The following is an 18,879-nucleotide window of genomic DNA, read 5'->3' as shown; positions in this document are numbered from 1 at the left end:
ATGTCTATGTGCGCCACTGTGTGCTTTCCTATCTCTGTTCTGTTTGTTTGGGGGGGAAGAAGTTCTTATTAGGGGTGGGCGGAATTTGTGTAGTCGCGCTATGAGAACACGCATTTTGAGAACGCGAACAAGCAAAAAAATCAGCAAAGCTGCGGAAAGCACAATTTTGGGCAATTCGAAATTACCCAAATTCTGCAAATTCCACGAGAGGAACGGAATTTACCGCCCAGGCCTAGTTCTTATGTTGTCCATTTTGGGTGGGGGCCCATCATGCTCCTCTCTGTTTTGGTGCCCCCTCTGCTGACTGTTTGTGGGGGGGGCAATCTCCCATGGAGTTTGCGTTTGCCCTTTGTCTGCTGGACCTAACCTACGGGCCGAATATGTAAGAGAGGGTGCTGTCATTGCTGTTGTTAACTGGGCATTCCCTGAGCTGGTGATGGGCTTAGCCTTTTCGAAGATTGGGTAAAGCTTCTGTGCCCTGTGTAGTTTTGATTGTTGATCTGTATTTGGGTCCATATAACAGTCGGAGTAACCGTTTGATGCTGCCAGGCACAATTGTAACTCCTTTACACAGCTCCGATGTTTGTTGTTTTTTGTTTGCTTCTTTAGCTCCCTTAGCTGAGGCAGCTGTGCGCAATACAAATGCCCCTAACATAACATAACATCTTGCTCTTCTGGTCAGCAGTTTGCTAGTGCATATTTACTAAAATATGTGTTATTAAACTCTGAGTTCAGAGAGCCTAAACTTTATTTTCTATTTTATCCCAATGGGAAGTTATACTTGCAAGATTTTACAACGTATTTACCATTCTGTCCTATGGGACAAGATTTGCCTTTCAAAAGTTAAAATCTAATTGCCAGTATTTCACTATCAGGACATGTCAGACACACCACTACATGTCCTACCTTTCAAATACTGTGCACCCTTCCCATGGGGGGTACCTGGAGCCTACCATAGGGGTGCCTTACATTTCAGAAAAGGAAAGGTTGGGGCCTGGCAAGTGGGTGCACTTGCCAAGTCGACATGGCAGTTAACAAACTGTGCACAGACACTGCAATGGCAGGTCTGAGTGTCGTACTTTAAAATTTGGGACCGTGTAGGAGGCAGGGCCCTACCCCTGTCTATCCCGGTATTAGCGAACCGCGAATGGTCAATGCGGTATGTACAAGTGCTTTGTGTAACGTTTTAGCTATGAATGCACTATGTATACGTTATTATACATTGACTCCGTGGGTTCCATCTTGGAGCGGTGGCCATCTTATAGTTGCCTTCACATAGGCTACACTTTAAGAACAAATACAGGCCTCTAGACCACATGCGCCTTCCTTTGACTTCTCTGTGACCTGTGCAAACTGACTCCACTGCCCGAGGTCAGCCCTGTCCGGCCGGTTCCTTTTACTGCGGCCAAATGGGATTAGCATCAGGGCCAGAGGCGTCATAAATTCCTTCTTCCCACACGAACCCTGACTAATCTCTTTCACACCTGACTCTTCCTGCTTTATGGCTTGTTTTACAAACAGGAGGTGCCCATGTTTATTGGGGCCTGCTGATATCTGATGAGGGATCTGAGCCTCGCTGGGTAAATAATTGCGGGCTGGCTGAACTGAAATGTGGGATTGTAATCATGACTCTGCTTGTTCTTTGAAGTAAAATATGTGAATGACCAACTGCAAGAGAAGGACGGTGTTGCCCAGAGCGTAATATTCTGTATAAAAGGGAAGACTGGTTTTTGTTCTGGAGACTGCCTCATTCAGTTGCTAAGGCTTCTGTGCGACGTAGTCTCACACATTTGAGTTTAATAAAGATGTATTTTCATATTTCAGCTTCTTTTGCTAAGTTCTTTGTCATATTACCATGAGAGTGGAATTTTATAATACTACGCCAACATGGAAAACGAAGTCATAGGGTGCTACCCCTGGCACCGCTGGGGACCTAAAATCCCCGGTACTTCAGTTGGCGCCCAACATAGGGCATCAATACAAGTGACTATCTGGAGGAGAGATCTTGTCAGAGGACAGAAATCTACTGGGAAGAACAGGACAGAAATCCACTAAGCAGGTACTCTGAGCACCTTGGTTCTGGGGGATTCTTTGTCTCTGCAGCCCAGTATATCTCTGATCTTTCTGACTTTGACTCTCCAAAAGACGTTTGGTTATGTAGAACTTGACAGTTAGAATTTGGATAACCTTTTGATTAGTAAAAATAGGAATTAAGTATAAGTGCTTTGGTTCTTTGTCTTTGATTTGGTTATCGCAATTACCAAAGCCGAGGGGTTGGTTTCTTGGTTTGTTGATTTGGTCATTGCAATTACCATACCCAAGGGTCTCGCATATTTGCGAGTGTATTGGTAGAGATAAACCCTTGAAGTTTTGAAGCTAGATTAGTGAGCTATAAGATGCCTGATCTTAGCAAGTTTGAAATGTAGCTTTGGAACTGTGAAATTTGTGTTGGCCAACTTTTGATTTGTATAGGTTTGGATATGCGAATTGCAATTTGCGTAGGCAGGTAATGAGGAGATATTTCTCCATTTGGTTTAGTTGAGGTGCACGTACGAAAAATACCTTAAGCACCATTTTGATTATAATACTTGCGTTTTCTGCAGTATTTTTGACATGCCTGTTTGTAAGCTCACATGGAAAAATGTGTTGCTTTTTTGGAAGGTACCATAGTTAAAAACGGTTAGATTTGAAAACATATTTCTTCCTTGGTGATTTTGTACCCCCAGGGAATTAAAATATGACATAATACAAAATAAGGATCCTTCGTTCTGCGCAGTTTTATGAATAAAGATATGCAGAACGATTTTGTGTGGTGTTCTGCTAGGCAAAGCTAGTGAATTGAGCGCATTCATTACTTCTTGGACATACATCTGTCTGTTGGGCTGTTTATGCAGCCTTTTGGAACACTATTGAAAAGCGTTTCTTGTAAATATGACTTACAACTAGTATTTGCAAATGGTTTGTTTCAAGTATAGTCTGTGAGCTGTTCTTACTTTCTGTCATGCGTATTGATTTGTAAGTCAACTGTGTGTTTAAATGTCTATGTGTTTTTTTTTTCATTAGTGCAACTTCTGTAAGTAAATTGCAAAAAATTGCTAAAGCACGCTGTATTGTCTGTTTGACCCCCTTTCCGTTTATGTCTGAAATGAGCTCAATATGTGTTTGTGGGTCTTTTGATGTTTTCAGTCTGTTAAGTAAAATGTTGGTTAATTAATATCAAGTAGAAACTTAGAAAAGAAATCCAGAAAGGAACCATGTTATGTGCTAAAATAGCTATATGGTGCTCTTTAATTTATAGAATGAGCGTTTGTTAACATATACAAAACTGCCGTTAAATGCTTAAAGGATAAAATTAGAAACACATTCAGTAGATATAAATAAGGCCCCAAAAACGAAATTATCTATTTTTGCAAAAGTAAATAAATTTACAGCATTTTCCTTAGATGCATTGTATTAGATGTTCACAGGCAAACTTTTCAGCTGCAGTATATTTGATAGAAATGTTCATTCAGCCAGCACCTTCCCAGTTGAACACGGGTGAAATTTTGCATAACCGTCCTTTTAAATGAAAGTGGCGCAAAAATGTGACGCATTTCAAGTTGGGCTTATGCGCTTAGGCTTGTGAGTTAATGTGTCCAAAATGATAGGCAAGGGATGCAGCTTGCTTTTTATACATGGAATTATCACAAAAACGAATAATTGGGATTTTTTTTAAATAAAATTATTAATCATGGAAAAATTATTTTTAAAAAAATAAGTGCTTTTCATAATCGTTTTTTGATATTTATAAAACGTAATACTCATACTATGACCTCCTAGCATTAGAATTTGATTTAAGTGGTGTTGCATCACTAAAATGACAAGCATTCGCGTGTACAATTTTCCCTTGGCGCAGGCGCAAACAAGCTCATTTTTATAAAGTATAAGGTATTATTTCCAATGCCTGACTCATGGGTTATGTGATAGACATTCTGGTAATGCATATTATGCAAAAAAATTGTAGGATATTCATTTTTTAATGCCAAAAAAATCAAAGTCGAATTTGGGTAAAAACACTGTTTAAACTGCATTTTCTTTCATTCAGAGCACTTTTTAAAGTGTCTCAGGCTTCAATAAATGCATATATTTAGGTTTGATATAGATTCACAGGTTGTGCCTTCTTATGATTCGATGAGTCAATGTGCCAGTACACAGGCTTGTTTTAATATCAGGGTTGAAGGTTCTAACTTTAGCTGTGTCTGTTAGGCTGGGCACGATACTACTGAGCACGCTATGAAAAATAGGACCTTTTTTTAAAACTTGGAGAAATGAAATAAAATATGGTGTCGCAGCCCGCAACTATTTGATGTTAATAAAAAACGGCCTTAATCGGGTTAGCACCCACACAGAGAAAGTGTATTCCGTAGAAATGGATTGACAATTACGTGATTCATCTTCATGCAAGACGGAACATCTTAATTCACCAAGCATGTTTATTTTTGGTGTCAGAAGAAAAGAAAAACTCTTTATAGAATGTTTGTTGCATATAATTGGAAAAGGTTCTTATAATAACCACAGAAGTAATGAAATGTTACATTAAACGTTAAACGTACTCAGTATTTGATAACATGTTTTAGAAAATGCATTATGGGAGTTGCAGTATGTCATGTAAGCCCGAGAGTCAAAAAGCGGTGCATGTGATCATTACGTAGAAATTAGGGGACAGGCTGCTAAGTGGGAGGGGCGGAAGGTTTAAAAACAGCTGGGGAAAGAGAAATGGAGATTTTTTTTTTTTGATGAAGGAAAACGGAGGATGTTTGTGAGCAGGTACATGATGAAGCCAGTAATGATAGAGGGGTGGAGAAATGTAGAATTACGGTTATAAGAACTAGGTAATATGTAGAAAGGAGAAGAAGAATTGGGAAAATAGAATGCCTTGGAGGGAAGAGAGATGATGAAGGGGAGAAATAAAGACATGAAGAGTAGCGTGAGGAAGGTTGTATTGACGAAGGGGATCAAAAGGAATGTGGTAACGGTTTGAGTAAGTAGGAGGGGAAAGATGAGATTGCAGGTTCTAGCAGTAGGGGTAAAAATATTGTAATTACCTAACGGGAGGCACTAAGTTTCATATGCTAATATGAAAGCGACGAGCCGAGCTTGAATAAAGGAATCTAGGGGATGACAGCGTTTAGTAATGTTAACAAAACAATTAAATGTAAAGAACAGCTGAGTATGATAAGAGAAACTGTTATGAGAGGTTCGGATGGCCCAGCAGGAGCATTAGAAACCTGGGAAATTACCTTAAATTCCCTGCAGGTTGATTAGACAGTCTTTTGAAATGGTGAAACAACGGAGTGAATGATGATGGAAAAGCAAGTGACTAAATGATGAAGAAAATATCAAAACTCATTGCAAATGCAATTCGCAGTGCCAGTGGACTAGGGCAGAAAGCGGTCCCAATTGCTGGAGTTCAGTCTAACTTTAGCTGGGCCTACTGAGACGTTCATTTATTTAAGGTTGATGAAATGTGTACCATTGCATAGGATTGCAACAAGCATTTATTCTAAAAACTGGTATGCGTGTCATTAAGTTTTGTGAATTATTCACAGTAAATGTAGTTTAATAATCTGGGAATAGAGATACATTTTTTTTTAGCGCCAAAAAAGGAAAAATTATTTTACAAAATAGAGTGAATTATTGCAAGTTAGGAGGAATTAGGAAGGCCTTCTGGCTTTGACAAATTCAGAGTGGCAGAAGCTGGGGGCTAGGGAGCTGCTGAGGCTGGCTCCAGTCGCACTGCAATGGAGTAGGCTGCCACGTTGACATTTATGACCTTTTAAATTAGGGCCTTGCCTCTGTGGAATGCAGAATGACCTTGCTACGGGCCTCTAAAGGTGGGGTTTCTGGTTTCTCCATAGCAACATCACTAAAACTAAAGAACTTAATTCCAAAGGGAAAATATAGCAAAGGGGTTTATTTGAAAGCCCAAACATCATGTTAAACGCTTTGCAGAACAGATACATTTGTGTTATTTAACAGAAAACGAAGTGTTGCATTAAGTCTTAGACAGAAAATAAGATACAGCCCACTTCTAAAATTTTTAGGCTACATGCCTAAGTGAGAACGTATCGGCAATTAAGACTTCTTTTTCACAGTGGAAATTGTAGGTGCCAAATTAATATGGAGTGTCAGTGTAACGATTTTTATTTTTAGAAAGGTAAAACTAAAGTGGCTGGATGTTGCAAGGACTGACAAGAGGGTAACAGTTAAGTAATGGAAATTTATTTTTGTGTATTTGGTTGTATCATGAATTGTTCTTGCTGGTCCTGTATGTTAGAAGAGAGACAGTAAAGTTATATTTGACAGCAGATTTCCATTGCCTGGTGATCTACTGTCAAAAAGGAGGGTAAGGATTTTAAACCTGACAAATTAAACAGGCCCGTATATTGGGTTTTGGGCTGCAGGTTTACAGTGCATAAAAGTACATGACATGGTGTTGTGTGTCACCGCTTATTTACATATGCTATTGTTTTGTCTATGCTTTTTGAGCTTGATATACAGCAAGTATATCTGATGGCTTGACATTTTGTGCGTTTTTATTATTTTTTGCATGTTTTCGTTGTTTTTGTTGCTGCTTTTGATACTATTACAAGTTTACCTGTGTTGTGAGGGGATGGTCATGACGATGCCCATCGCTACGCAACAGTTGGTTGAACTTGTTCTGGTTACTAAATTCCACAGCTAATGATATTTCATGCTGTGAACATGAGAGACAACACTTTACCAGTGCATGTCTATTTGGCTATAATGGTAAGGAAAATGAAAGAGATATACAGGATCGAAGTGTGTCACCTGTAGTTAGTCACGTTACTGCCCCTTCCCTTAAAGGAACAGGCAGCCCTACGTTTATGTATCCTTGATTGGACCTAAGGATGAAATTATAGATCTGTGGCTCAAGGTGGCCTAATTTCTATATTACATTAGTTAATGATGTTCTGTTTCCTAAGTAGCATATGGCTTTTGTTCCTTAAAAGAAAACTAGGTTTTCATTTTTCCCTGAAGAAGGAACTGGAACATTACCTAAGATTACCGTATATGGTGTATCCTCCAGCGGTAGAGTTAAAATGTATGTAACTTTGGCCTTTGTGTATCACCCGTACTCTTGGTGTTGTGTCACATGCCTGACTATCACCCAAATAATTCTTGTTCTTCCTATAGATTTTTTTTTTCCTGTTGTTGCTTCTCCCCTGACCAATGTCGCATCATGCTTAGTTATTGGGGATTTTAGTTGTGTCCTAGTTCCAATTCCCTTTTCCGTATTCCTTTCACCAGTCAGCCCATTTATTATTGTAGGTGTATTGTTCAGGTACACACTTCCAGACTGCATGTTTATGTATAATTCCCTTTTGTATGGCCAGACTGGTTTCCAAGAATTTTCCTTAGGCCTGCTTCAATGTTTTCCAGCCTGACTGGTTAACTGACTCAATATTATAGAAAGACAAGTTTTCCATACCAATAGGAGATATCTTACGTTTACCCTTTTGAACATGACGAATTTTCAATGTCTATTTTTTAATGTGGTTTTTACCCTTTTGTTCCTGCTGCTTTAATTTTTGGTGGGATCAGATGTGTTCTAATCATGCAAATATCAGGACCCTCTAGTTCTTGTCTTTTGTTTGCATATTTGACTATTAGCCTGTGTATTGCATATTGCGCCTGATGTGAAAGTTTTCTACATGCCCATGATCATTTGTACCATGTGATTTCTCTATTGAGATGTTCTGGATAAGGAATTTAGGAACACCTAGATGTAACCATTCAGAAAAAAATGTGTTTGCCCCGTTAGACAATGCCACCATATGTCAAGACATCCATTTAGATAGAATTCTCGTGTAGTTATCTACCTTTAGATGATGGACGCTCTCACACGGAAACCGAATTGAAAAGATTAGAGACACTGTTTTGCCTACTGCCTTTATATTTGTATTGCTTTTTGAGAATGACAGTATATTCTAGACCAAAATTGTCCCATGGCGTGTGGCCACTCCTTTGAAGATCGCAGGCCACCTGTTTGCAGTCCCCTTGTTATACAATGAACTGTTTAAAGCATCGCACTTGCTTCATCAGAAGGCGTTCAACATCAGAAAAGAAGGAGGAGCTGGTTTTGCCACAGAACCAGAATTTCAGTGCACAAGAGCGCCTGTCATGTGCTGGTAACCTCTGACAGTGTGCAGTCCCTTGAGCCCCTTGGCCTGAGTTTTTGGCCACACACACCCCCTCTTTTCCTTTGCTCCAATGGAAGTGCAGTGCACCGGCGGATCCAAGATTGACAAAAGGCACTAATTCTAGGGCCCATGAAAGAGCAGCCTGAGCGTCCTCTGACACCGAATGATGAGTGTTGGATCCTGAGAATGGTCCCGGGTCTGCACAAGATGATCTGTGCCCATGACCAATGAAGAGCATATTATTTGTAGTGTCTGCAGCAGAGGAAAGACACAGGTGCACTGCCTTGAGACATTGAGACTCTCGAGTGAGCTGTGGGTGTTTGCCAGGAGGGCACTCCAACTAAGCAGTACTTTTCTCATGTAAGGCTTGAATGAAGAGGCCCATGCAAAAGAAAACAACAGAAGAAGATTTGATGGACAATAGAAGCCTGCCAGAGAGGCTTTTTGAACGGACTCTGGGCATAGGTGGTTCCTCAAGAGGTTTCCGTGTGATTGTATAGAGTAGGTGTTAAGGAGATTGATTGTTTTGCTGGCATTGTTTTAAAGTACTATTCTGTTTAGTAAAAGCAGAATAAAGTCCATTTTCTGTGGAAAGAGTATTTTCACCTCAGAGCATTGATGAGGGTCACCACTGTTTCACTTGAACATATAAAATGCATAGGAGCCCTAAAGGTGTTACTAGATAATTTTAGGACTCGCTTTCTGCTTAGGGTTGTGAAAAATTATTATTTCATTTGTAATAGTGGTCACTACTTTCTCCCGTTGTCTATATGTTTTTAATAACGAGTTTTCTAGTGTTTTTTAAACATGACGTTGTCATTTATGGGTGGGATCGTTTTTCTCTACTCAATTGACTTCTGCACCCGCTTCCCAACCTATGTCTTTTCCTACTACTGCTTCTTTGTACTCTTTTCACCCTTTTCCTGAACATGGGCAGGTTAAAAGATCAGAATTCGTAAGCAATTCTTTTCTACAGCTTCTGCATCAACATTAGTTAATAGTGAACATCACTAATTATTGGGTGTGTGATCTTATGCCGCCTGCTACAGACAGAGGTATTCCTTATTTTTTCCCGCCATAAGTGGCCTTTGTGCTACTACATGTGTAAGGAAACATGTATCAGAAGACGAGCTAAGTAATAGGATGATGCTACAGCAACATCTCCATGACTTCATGAATATTGACCTAGACTCGGATTAATGAGAGTATAGTTATTGCCTATGTAAGGGCAAAAGGAGGGTCTGTTGTACTTTAAAATTTGGGACCGCGTAGGAGGCAGGGCCCTACCCCTGTCTATCCTGGTATTAGTGAACCGCGAATGGTCAATGCGGTATGTACAAGTGCTTTGTGTAACGTTTTAGCTATGAATGCACTATGTATACGTTATTATACATTGACTCCGTGGGTTCCATCTTGGAGCGGTGGCCATCTTATAGTTGCCCTCACATAGGCTACACTTTAAGAAGAAATACAGGCCTCTAGAACACATGCGCCCTTCTTTGACTTCTCTGTGCCCTGTGCAAACTGACTCCACTGCCCGAGGTCAGCCCTGTCCGGCCGGTTCCTTTTACTGTGGCCAAATGGGATTAGCATCAGGGCTCGAGGCATCATAAATTCCTTCTTCCCACACAAACCCTGACTAATCTCTTTCACACCTGACTCTTCCTGCTTTATGGCTTGTTTTACAAACAGGAGGTGCCCGTGTTTATTGGGGCCTGCTGATATCTGATGAGGGATCTGAGCCTCGCTGGGTAAATAATTGCGGGCTGGCTGAACTGAAATGTGGGATTGTAATCATGACTCTGCTTGTTCTTTGAAGTAAAATATGTGAATGACCAACTGCAAGAGAAGGGCGGTGTTGCCCAGAGTGTAATATTCTGTATAAAAGGGAAGATTGTTTTTTGTTCTGGAGACTGCCTCATTCAGTTGCTAAGGCTTCTGTGCGACGTAGTCTCACTCATTTGAGTTTAATAAAGATGTCTTTTCATATTTCAGCTTCTTTTGCCAAGTTCTTTGTCATATTACCATGAGAGTGGAATTTTATAATACTACGCCAACATGGAAAACGAAGTCATAGGGTGCTACCCCTGGCACCGCTGGGGACCTAAAATCCCCGGTACTTCATGAGACACCTTTTCAGGGCTACTCGTGTGGGTGGAACAATCAGTGCTGCAGGCCCACTAGTAACATTTGATACACAGGCCCTGGCACACTCTGTGCACTTTACTAGGGGCTTACCAGTAAATCAAATATGCCAATCGTGAAAACACCAATTCATAAACACAATTTATACAGAGGGCATATGCACTCCAGCACTGATTAGGAGTGGTAAAGTGCCCAGAGTCCTACAACCAACAACAACAGTTCAGGAAAAAATAGGAGGAAGAAGCAAAAAGTTTAGGGATAACCCTGCAAAAAGGGCCAAGTCCAACAAATGACATATGTCTGATTCATATTTTATTTTCGCTACATTTAGCCGCGGTGGCAAAGGTCTATCGTTCTTGTTCAGAAGCCATCAGGATTTACCAAGGACGAAATCTGTAAGTTGGGTGTTAGGCTTCGAAACCATACTTGGATAAATCCTCGGGCTTTCCTGCAAAAGCATCTACCGAAAACAGAAATGCAGGATTTTGAGATGGTGTGACTGCCCCGAACATGCTTTCAAAATCGAGAGTGTCTTAACGCAAGAGTTTATTAAAACAAACTTCTATCCTGCCTCATTGGTAGAGAATTCAGGAGGTAGAATGAATATTAGAGTGCCACAGTGGAGTGGTATCAATGAATGCACACTATAGTGTCTGTTGCACATTTCTCTTGCATAGAAAATCGCTGCAGCTGTTGTGACACTTTGGTCATGCAATACGTCACGCACACCTGGCAGACTTATACAGATGGCACTTCCAAAAGAATAGATAGAGACAGTAATTTACGAGAAGCTGCTGTCAATTTCAGTTTCCCTTTTCATTCTTGTAAATGAAAGTGGAATGCACCCCGCCCCATCCCCTCCAGCTTCTGATAGCAGGCAGCCAAGCAGGCATGTCTCAGCAGCACAGGCACACCGCACAAGGCACTGAGGTGCACTCTTTCCAGGCAGCAGTGCACATGTGAGCAGGGCCAATGACGTCATTCACAGTGCAAGAGAGCCAATGGATGAGCTGGGCTGACCCACTCTACCATGCTGTATGTTGTGGTGGTTGGCAGCAAAACGTGAATGACACTTGAACAGAGCAAGGAATGAAGGCACTTGACCTAAAGTCCCTCTATGTATGTATACATATGTATTTTTTATCGGCAAATTTTGGGAAACCAACTGGCGAGATGTCTCAAGCTGTCTTTAGGCCATATCTAAACATGTATTATTTTCTGGATATATGGTTGACACCTATCCTGTTCTCAAAAACCTATCCCTAGTGGGGCCTTCTCCAGTACACAGGAGAAAGTGGTGGACCACTTACATCAATAGAACTCTGCCTATTTATTACTAGTTCTGGCGAAGAATGTATGTTGTTGCGAGTCCTGAAGAAGGAAACATAACCTCTTGGAGATAACCTCTTGCCACAAATGTCCACCTCCATGCTTCAGAAGCTCTGCTCTAGGTGGGATATATTATCATATGTTCATCAAATACGTTCAGATGGAGCATGTTTAACTCTGGTGAGAGGCCAACTTACCCCCAGGGTCTTCGGCTGTCCCTTGATGAACTTCTGCAGCCGGCACTGCTCATGCTGGACCATGCTGGCGCCAGTAGGGATATACTGGCCTACTAGATACACTCCATTGCCTACTTGTGATGCCATCGTGTCTGGATGTCTGTTAAAAGAGGAGAAGAGGATCTGTAAATGAATTCTACCTTGCACACTGCCAGGGCTGGACAGGGTTTTTTACTCCACCGGGCATTGCCCTGGCAGACTGGAGCCACTCAGGACCGGGTTTTAGAGCAGGGGGCTGCTCCTGGTGACTGTTGCTTTCACTAGCTCCCCAAAGCGGATTGCAGCAGGCACGTGGAAGCTTCAAGAGGGAGAGAAAGAAAGGTAGGGAGAATGTAGAGAAAAAGGGATCTGAGAGGGTGGAGAGAAGTGGGAGAGAAAATAGATGGATAGAAAGAGAGAGACGGTGGTGGCAGATGAAGGTAGCGGAACGCTTCAGTATTTTTACCAGAGCTGCTTCTGTTTCCCAGAACGGCCCTGCACACTGCTCATGGGCCTCCTTTAAGACTGGTCGTGGACAGGGAAATCATTGTGCGTGGGGTCTGGGAAATATGGCACAGCAACTCAATGATGGACCGCCATGCAGTGCGGTGACAGGAAACCTTTAATCCATGCACTGCTTTGCCAATCTCTCCTTTATAACCAACTCACCCCCTTCCATGGATTACTGGCCACAATATTTGAAGAAAGTAAACTTAGTAAATGTAATTGGTGTGCGGTGCTAGATAGAGGGTGGTGCCTGGAGACTGGGATGGTGAGATCCGTCGGTGCTAGGAAGTGAAATCTGATCTTTGAAATAGCTTTGGGAAATAGTCATTAGGTTTAGCATGTTGTTTGGTGATGTGGCTATCTTTGACCTTGGGGTCTGGTCTATTCAATGCCTTGAGGGTGCTCAAGGGAGAATCCTTTTATGTTGTTCAAAGTAAAGTTTCTTGAGGGGTTGATATCTCAGAGAAAGATTAGCTGAGGTGATAATGGCTGTTCCCTTCACCTTACTGTGCTTTTGCTTGGATAGGGCAAGCATCAAGTCCCACTGTCAGTCACTGTGCTTGACTTGCTTGCCCCCCACTACGTGGTATATCAGGGGCTTCACCCTCCTGCCTACCCAAGTGATGGAGCAAACTGCAGTCTGGTTCATCACTTACAGTGAGCGGGACCATCCACGTAGAACCTTACAGGCCTCACGCGAGGCCATGCAGAAGTTGGGAGGCCCAAGGAACCCGGATGCTGCTGCTCCCCCTATATAATGCAGAAGGCATGTCTAGTTCTTGAGTCTAACTTCCTGGCCTCCTAGGTTCAACACTACTGTACTGTTCAGAACCTTTGCTCCACATGCCAAGGTCGTTAAATCTTTTCATTTGTGCAGCTTACAGACAAGTGGTGCTGTCTCCACCTGCTGATGAACATCTTGACTTCCAGAGGAAACTTGGAACCTTGTTAGTTTTGGCCTAGCAGATTTATTAATTTGAAGAAATGCTCTGTGTAATTGTGTGTAGGGTTTCTGTAAAGCACCATAAAGAATTTGAGTAAAACAAGCATTCTTGAGGTACAATTAAAGCATACCTTACTGTCCACACACCACACTCTGGAGGGACTGCTATTTGTTATAGGCAATGCGGTATGCTATAATTCTTTTATCAGAAATTATATTAATGGGTCAACGATGAGGTGTGATCATTCTTTCTCTGATTTTCTGCCCACCTGCCCTGATCTTTTACAGTCAAGCGGCTTGTGTCTAGGCAAGGTTGAGGGATCCCCAGTTCTCCAACCACACCTGGAAGAAACATGGTATAACCTAGAGACACATGGCCCTCCCTAGTCAAACCATTCCTGGGGAGGGACACTTTCCAGGGGCTAGCTGTTTTAATTAAAAAATGTATTCAGGTGGTAACTCACTGCTCCAAACACTGGTGCACTTTAGCAACCTCCCAACTACAGACCTCACTAGAACTAGATAGATCTTCGAATACACCTTCACTGACGGTGTCTGTCAATCATGTTGAACGCGGCTGCGCTGTGAGCGCGTGTCTGCAGGGGAATGGGTTCTGAGAGGCAGGGAGCGCTTCCGTTGCATTCTGGGAGGGGTGGACAGCCACAAGCATTGTCGGTGCGTGGCGGCAATCTGTCTTGCTGCTCTGTAGCATTTAGAAGTGAGGAAGTTAACGAGCAAGGTTTTGGAAGTGAGCGAATTTTCTGCTCATCGTTAACTCCCTCAATTCTAAACACTCCTCATCGCATCGAGATTGCATCAATGCCGTGAGTAATCGGGGTGTGTGCCGTGTCTGTAGGGCGCATCCTGCGGAGCGAGCGTAGGTGAAACTGGCATGCTCTGTCTGGCGAGCTGGCAGAGTGTGATTGAGGGTGAGTGGACTGCGTACAGTGGAGGTGGGATAGGTGATGCTGAATGGGTTGGGTTCAGTGGTTGCACATGGTAATCAGACACATACATTGGCTTAGATTAGGTGTGAGATGCAGTGGTCTTGTATTTTGTCCCTTTCCAGATACTAAAATAACCAAACACGAGTCGTTTGAGTGTCTTACGAACCCTTAGAAATTCAGTTTCAGAACTATTTATGCATTAAGAGAGATTCAAATATAAATCGCTTAAAATAAGGATTAACCGACACATGAATAGTAAATCTCAATTTACTCTCAAGAGCCATACTGAGAAATGTCTGTTGGCCTGAAGGTAATAATGGAATATGATGGGGCATCAGTGTATGACATCAATGAGAGCATTACCCACTTAGAAATGCTTGGATTTCCACACCGAGTTTAATCTCTGGATATCTGAGATTGGTGGTGTCCAGGAAACTCAAACAATTATTTAAAGTTTTTTCCAATCCCTGCTTAAAACATGCAAAGAAATATATCAACTGCACAAAAAACAGTTCTTTGTAAAAGACATGTTTCAATCTACTAATCCTGAAAAAAACAAAGGTTAAAGTATTGTTATACTTAGGTGGATTTCTCAGTGACAACATTGTTTGGAGCAAAAAAACACAGAAATTCAGCAGTTATAGTTAGCAGCTTTAACTATAACGTGTGCCCCCACTAAGCACTGCTTATGGCTTCACGTATGACATCACTCATGACATGGGCTATGATATAATTTATGACATAGCTCATGACATCTCAAATGACATCATTGATGACATCACTGAATTTTGGGGCTAGTATTGCTATGGAGTGCTCCTGAGTGACCCCACACCTGGGCCCTGTTCAAGGCACTTGTTCTAAGCCCCCCGTAGAGCAGTACGTGTGAGGAATAAATAAAGGTGTCTTTAAAGTCTGCATGTATCTTGTCACATTTGCTGCGCTTCAATAACAGAGGTCAAATGTCAAGCTATGTCTTCGGACAAATTGTTGGTTAATTTGTAAACATGGGGATAGGTTTACAAACTCCTCTCACCAGGCAGTCAAGGAAAGAGAAGTAAAGAGAATTATGTGACAATCTTGCTGGGGTGCAGGCAGTGTGAAAGTAAAGGTACTGTACACGTTCAGCAGTTAGAAAAGCAAAAATGTGACACTTTTTTGCGATTCTGAAGTGCGATGGAAGCAAAGATTTTATTAGGATCAAAACAAGTCAGTACACTGCTTGGTGATGCACAAATGATAGGTATTGGCAGAAACCCAATTTCCACTCGTCCACTTATCTGTGTGCAGTATAAGTTCATCAGAAAAACTGTATGTCAGTGCAAATTTAGCCATTTCAATAGAAAGTGGAAAATGTGCCGCCTCTAAATGACAGTGCGCTACCACACGAGCCTTTACTTACTTTAAAAGATTGCCCGCCTTTTCCATTAAAACTAGGTGAGTCGTGAACGTTTTTCATTCTCAAAACTTGGTCGTGGTTCTAAAACGTTTGGGAAGCACTTGCTCAACCAACAAGAACAGCCACAAGACGATATAACAATACTTATATTAAAAACTTCAATTCAAATCTAAGAAATGCATCTCTTTGAAGCTGAATCGGTGAATCTAAGGTGGGAATGGGTGGGCACGGTCAGTAGCAGCAGTCACTCTGAGGATGTCCAGAGAGGTGCCGAGGACCCTTGTCTACCTCTAGGAAGGGCAGAGTCAAGGCGTTTATGAATCCCTCCCCGACCAGATACTTCATCAGTGGACGGGCACAGACAGCTGATGTGCTGAGCTGTGATCCCTGAATACAACCCTGACCGTAGGCTCAGTGTGTGCACCTCATACTTGCAAGTGGACTTCTCTCTTGCGTGTGAAGCCTGCACAGAATGTTGCTCCATGCCCCTGGGATTGCAGCATCTCTGAGCACGCCTTCCTTAGCCTCGACCTTACCCCTGGTCATGCCCTACCACCTTCATTACTGTGGCATCTGCCGGCTAACACGTGCCAAAGGACAAGAACCCCTTGAAACCCCACATTAGGACATGCAGGTCTGACAGCTCGGACATGGGTTTTGTACAGTCTAGTGTTTCTGCCAGCCACTCCCCTGAGGGCTGGCCCCACACACACCCCCTCACCCATCCAACATGGGCGTCACCAGTCAGGTGACCCCGCAAATAAAAGAGCCCGAGTGCACGTGCTTAAGGCTAGTTTGTAGTACCATACTTATGTGTCTGTGCCATCCTTCCTCCAGTATGTGGACCTAGGGCACCCGCTAAAGAGGGAAAAGAGAATACAGTAATGCACCAGCTACACAAATGCCACTGTGATAGTAGGCTGGAACATAGTAAATGTTGCCCGGGTATAGCTACAATACAAAGGGTGGTGTGCAGAAAGACAGCTTGCAGGCAATACCGCACCAATCAGAGAACTCAGAGACTCGAGGCACAGTGAATGCACAGTAAAACCGTCCTCCTGCAAAACCAGTCACCCTGCAGACAGACCTGAACAGGAGCTGTTAAGGCTGGTAAAGAGAGTGGTGGTTCTATTCCAACATCAGAATCAGGTTCACAGAGCCAATGTCCAGCTGCACCTGGGATGCCTTTCTTCCAGCAGAAGAAAGGATGACGTGCACAAGAACCAGCACCTTCATGGACAGTGCAAGGCTGCATAAGCAGGAAGCTCAAGAGATGAGCAGCCACTTTGTTTTCATGCACACGACAGACTGAGCGTCTACTCACAAGTGCTCATAGACAGTGAATGGTCACATGGAGGAGGGTGTGCCAGCCAGCTGCCCCACTACTGTCTAGAAGAATCTTACAAGGAGCTACCAACCCTACCAAGCATCCGGAGAATGAAGCAGGATCCAACGCCATAAGAGCAATGCCCTCGAGCAAAGAGTAGGCGGAAGGGAGATCACCCACCATCTGCAAAGCACCGAGGAGGTCCTAGAAGAGAGAGGGGACCTGTGTGGCCCAAACGCAGGAAGAAGAGAGATCGTAGTCAACCTACCTGCACCAACATCACCCAACAGTGGGCCAGAGATCATTCAGAGAGTGCCTCCAATACTGCCTTAAGCCTGTGGTGTGCATCTGTCTGTTACAGGCATGAGGAGATCCCCACACTCCTAGTGGCAGGCTGCCACAACTGCAACAGAGAAGGGAGACACTTACCTCCCACAGCGATCCTAAGTTACAGCCGGAATACTCTGTCACAGAGAACATGGGTATGGAAGGCACAACAGATCAGATCCATCAAAGCACCCCTACCTCCACTGCCGTCTCTAAAATGGCTGACACACCTAAGAAGACGCCCAGTCCTATTTGACAGAGCCGGACCGGTGAGTGGCCCGTGACGGGAGAAGATGCGAAGTCCAGAGAAAACGATGGAGTGAGCAGGCGGTCCCTGTGAGATTGCGTGGCCCTTTTGCCACATTTTCAGAGCATGTACTGATGGAACATGCATTGCGTGGCCTTTCGCCACATTTCAGAGCAGGTGTAGAAGCGACCTGCAATGCGTGGCCCTTTCACCACATTTTCAGATCATGTACTGATGGGATATGCGTTGCTTGGCCTTTCACCACATTTCAGAGCAGGTATAGAAGCGACCTGCATTGCGTGGCTTTTTCGCCACAATTCAGAGCATGTACAGATGGAAAATGTGTTGCGTGGCTTTTCGCCACTCTTCAGAGCAGGTGTTGAAGTGACTTGCATTGCGTGGTCACTGCAGCAAGACGCTACTACAGCAAGACGCTACTGCAGCAAGATGCCAGTGCAGCACGATGCCACTGCAGCAAGATGCCACTGCAGCACGATGCCACTGTAGCAAGATGCCACTGTAGCAAGACACCACTGCAGCAAAACGCGACCTGCATTTGAGTGGCCTGCCACCACATTTCAGAGAAGATAAGGAGTGGAGAGATATAGGACGGTGACAGTCCTATTCCAGGAAAGCAGAGGAAAAACGGTGCGCAGTGAAAGTCAACAAAAGGGGACCAGAACGAGTACTCGCACTTTCACCTGAATGCACCTTCTAAGATATGACAGCCACTGGGGTGCGGTGATGTCATTCTTCACAGTGACCATCCAGCCACCTGTTGCCCACTGCTTAAAGGAAAGGGCATCCCTCTTTGTTTACACACATGCCAAACAAGAAGAGCTGCACCAAGTGTACGACGAGTATCATGACTGCAAAGGTTCGCCAGTCACACCTAATCACTGCCAGTCATCACCACCTGTTGTACAGTCGTCTCGTGGCAGCCACTCTATCATTTTTCATGTGCATCACTACCATCCCTGGAGCATCAAGTACCGCGACGAGACCTGCACCATTGCCATACAGAGAGACGATCTGAAGATACAGTGACCATCTGTTTAACTGGTGCATGTCCAGATCCTGGTAGCAAGAGCATGTTCTGACCAGGACACATCCACCCCTGCAGTTTGCACGAGTGACTAGGAGGCGGCTCCAGAGTCAGAGCCCATATGCAGTCCCATGGCAACTCATCCAAGGGGCCTCTCCGAGCGTGAGAGATGGAATTTACTTTGCCCCACTGTAGGAAGGTGGATATCTGACTATGGTTACCCCCAAATTTTTGCCTAGTGTCTAGC

At 43.3% G+C, this 18,879-nt stretch overlaps 1 protein-coding gene across 1 annotated transcript in view; it reads right to left on the bottom strand.

The window, feature by feature from the left end:
- Positions 1 to 18,879, bottom strand: part of LOC146839615 (membrane-spanning 4-domains subfamily A member 4D-like) — a 293,092-nt gene that overhangs the window by 259,738 nt on the left and 14,475 nt on the right. Inside the window, exon 2 of the mRNA XM_085651694.1 lies at positions 11,876 to 12,014. Coding sequence (XP_085507820.1) covers positions 11,876 to 12,001 — 126 coding nt within the window. The 5' untranslated portion in view covers positions 12,002 to 12,014. The remainder of the gene's footprint in view (positions 1 to 11,875; positions 12,015 to 18,879) is intronic.

The sequence above is a fragment of the Triturus cristatus genome, chromosome 4_1 (assembly GCF_964204655.1).
Source record: "Triturus cristatus chromosome 4_1, aTriCri1.1, whole genome shotgun sequence".
Taxonomy (NCBI): domain Eukaryota; kingdom Metazoa; phylum Chordata; class Amphibia; order Caudata; family Salamandridae; genus Triturus; species Triturus cristatus.
Note: the sequence above shows the minus strand (reverse complement) of the source record. Positions and strands in the feature narration are given on the sequence as shown.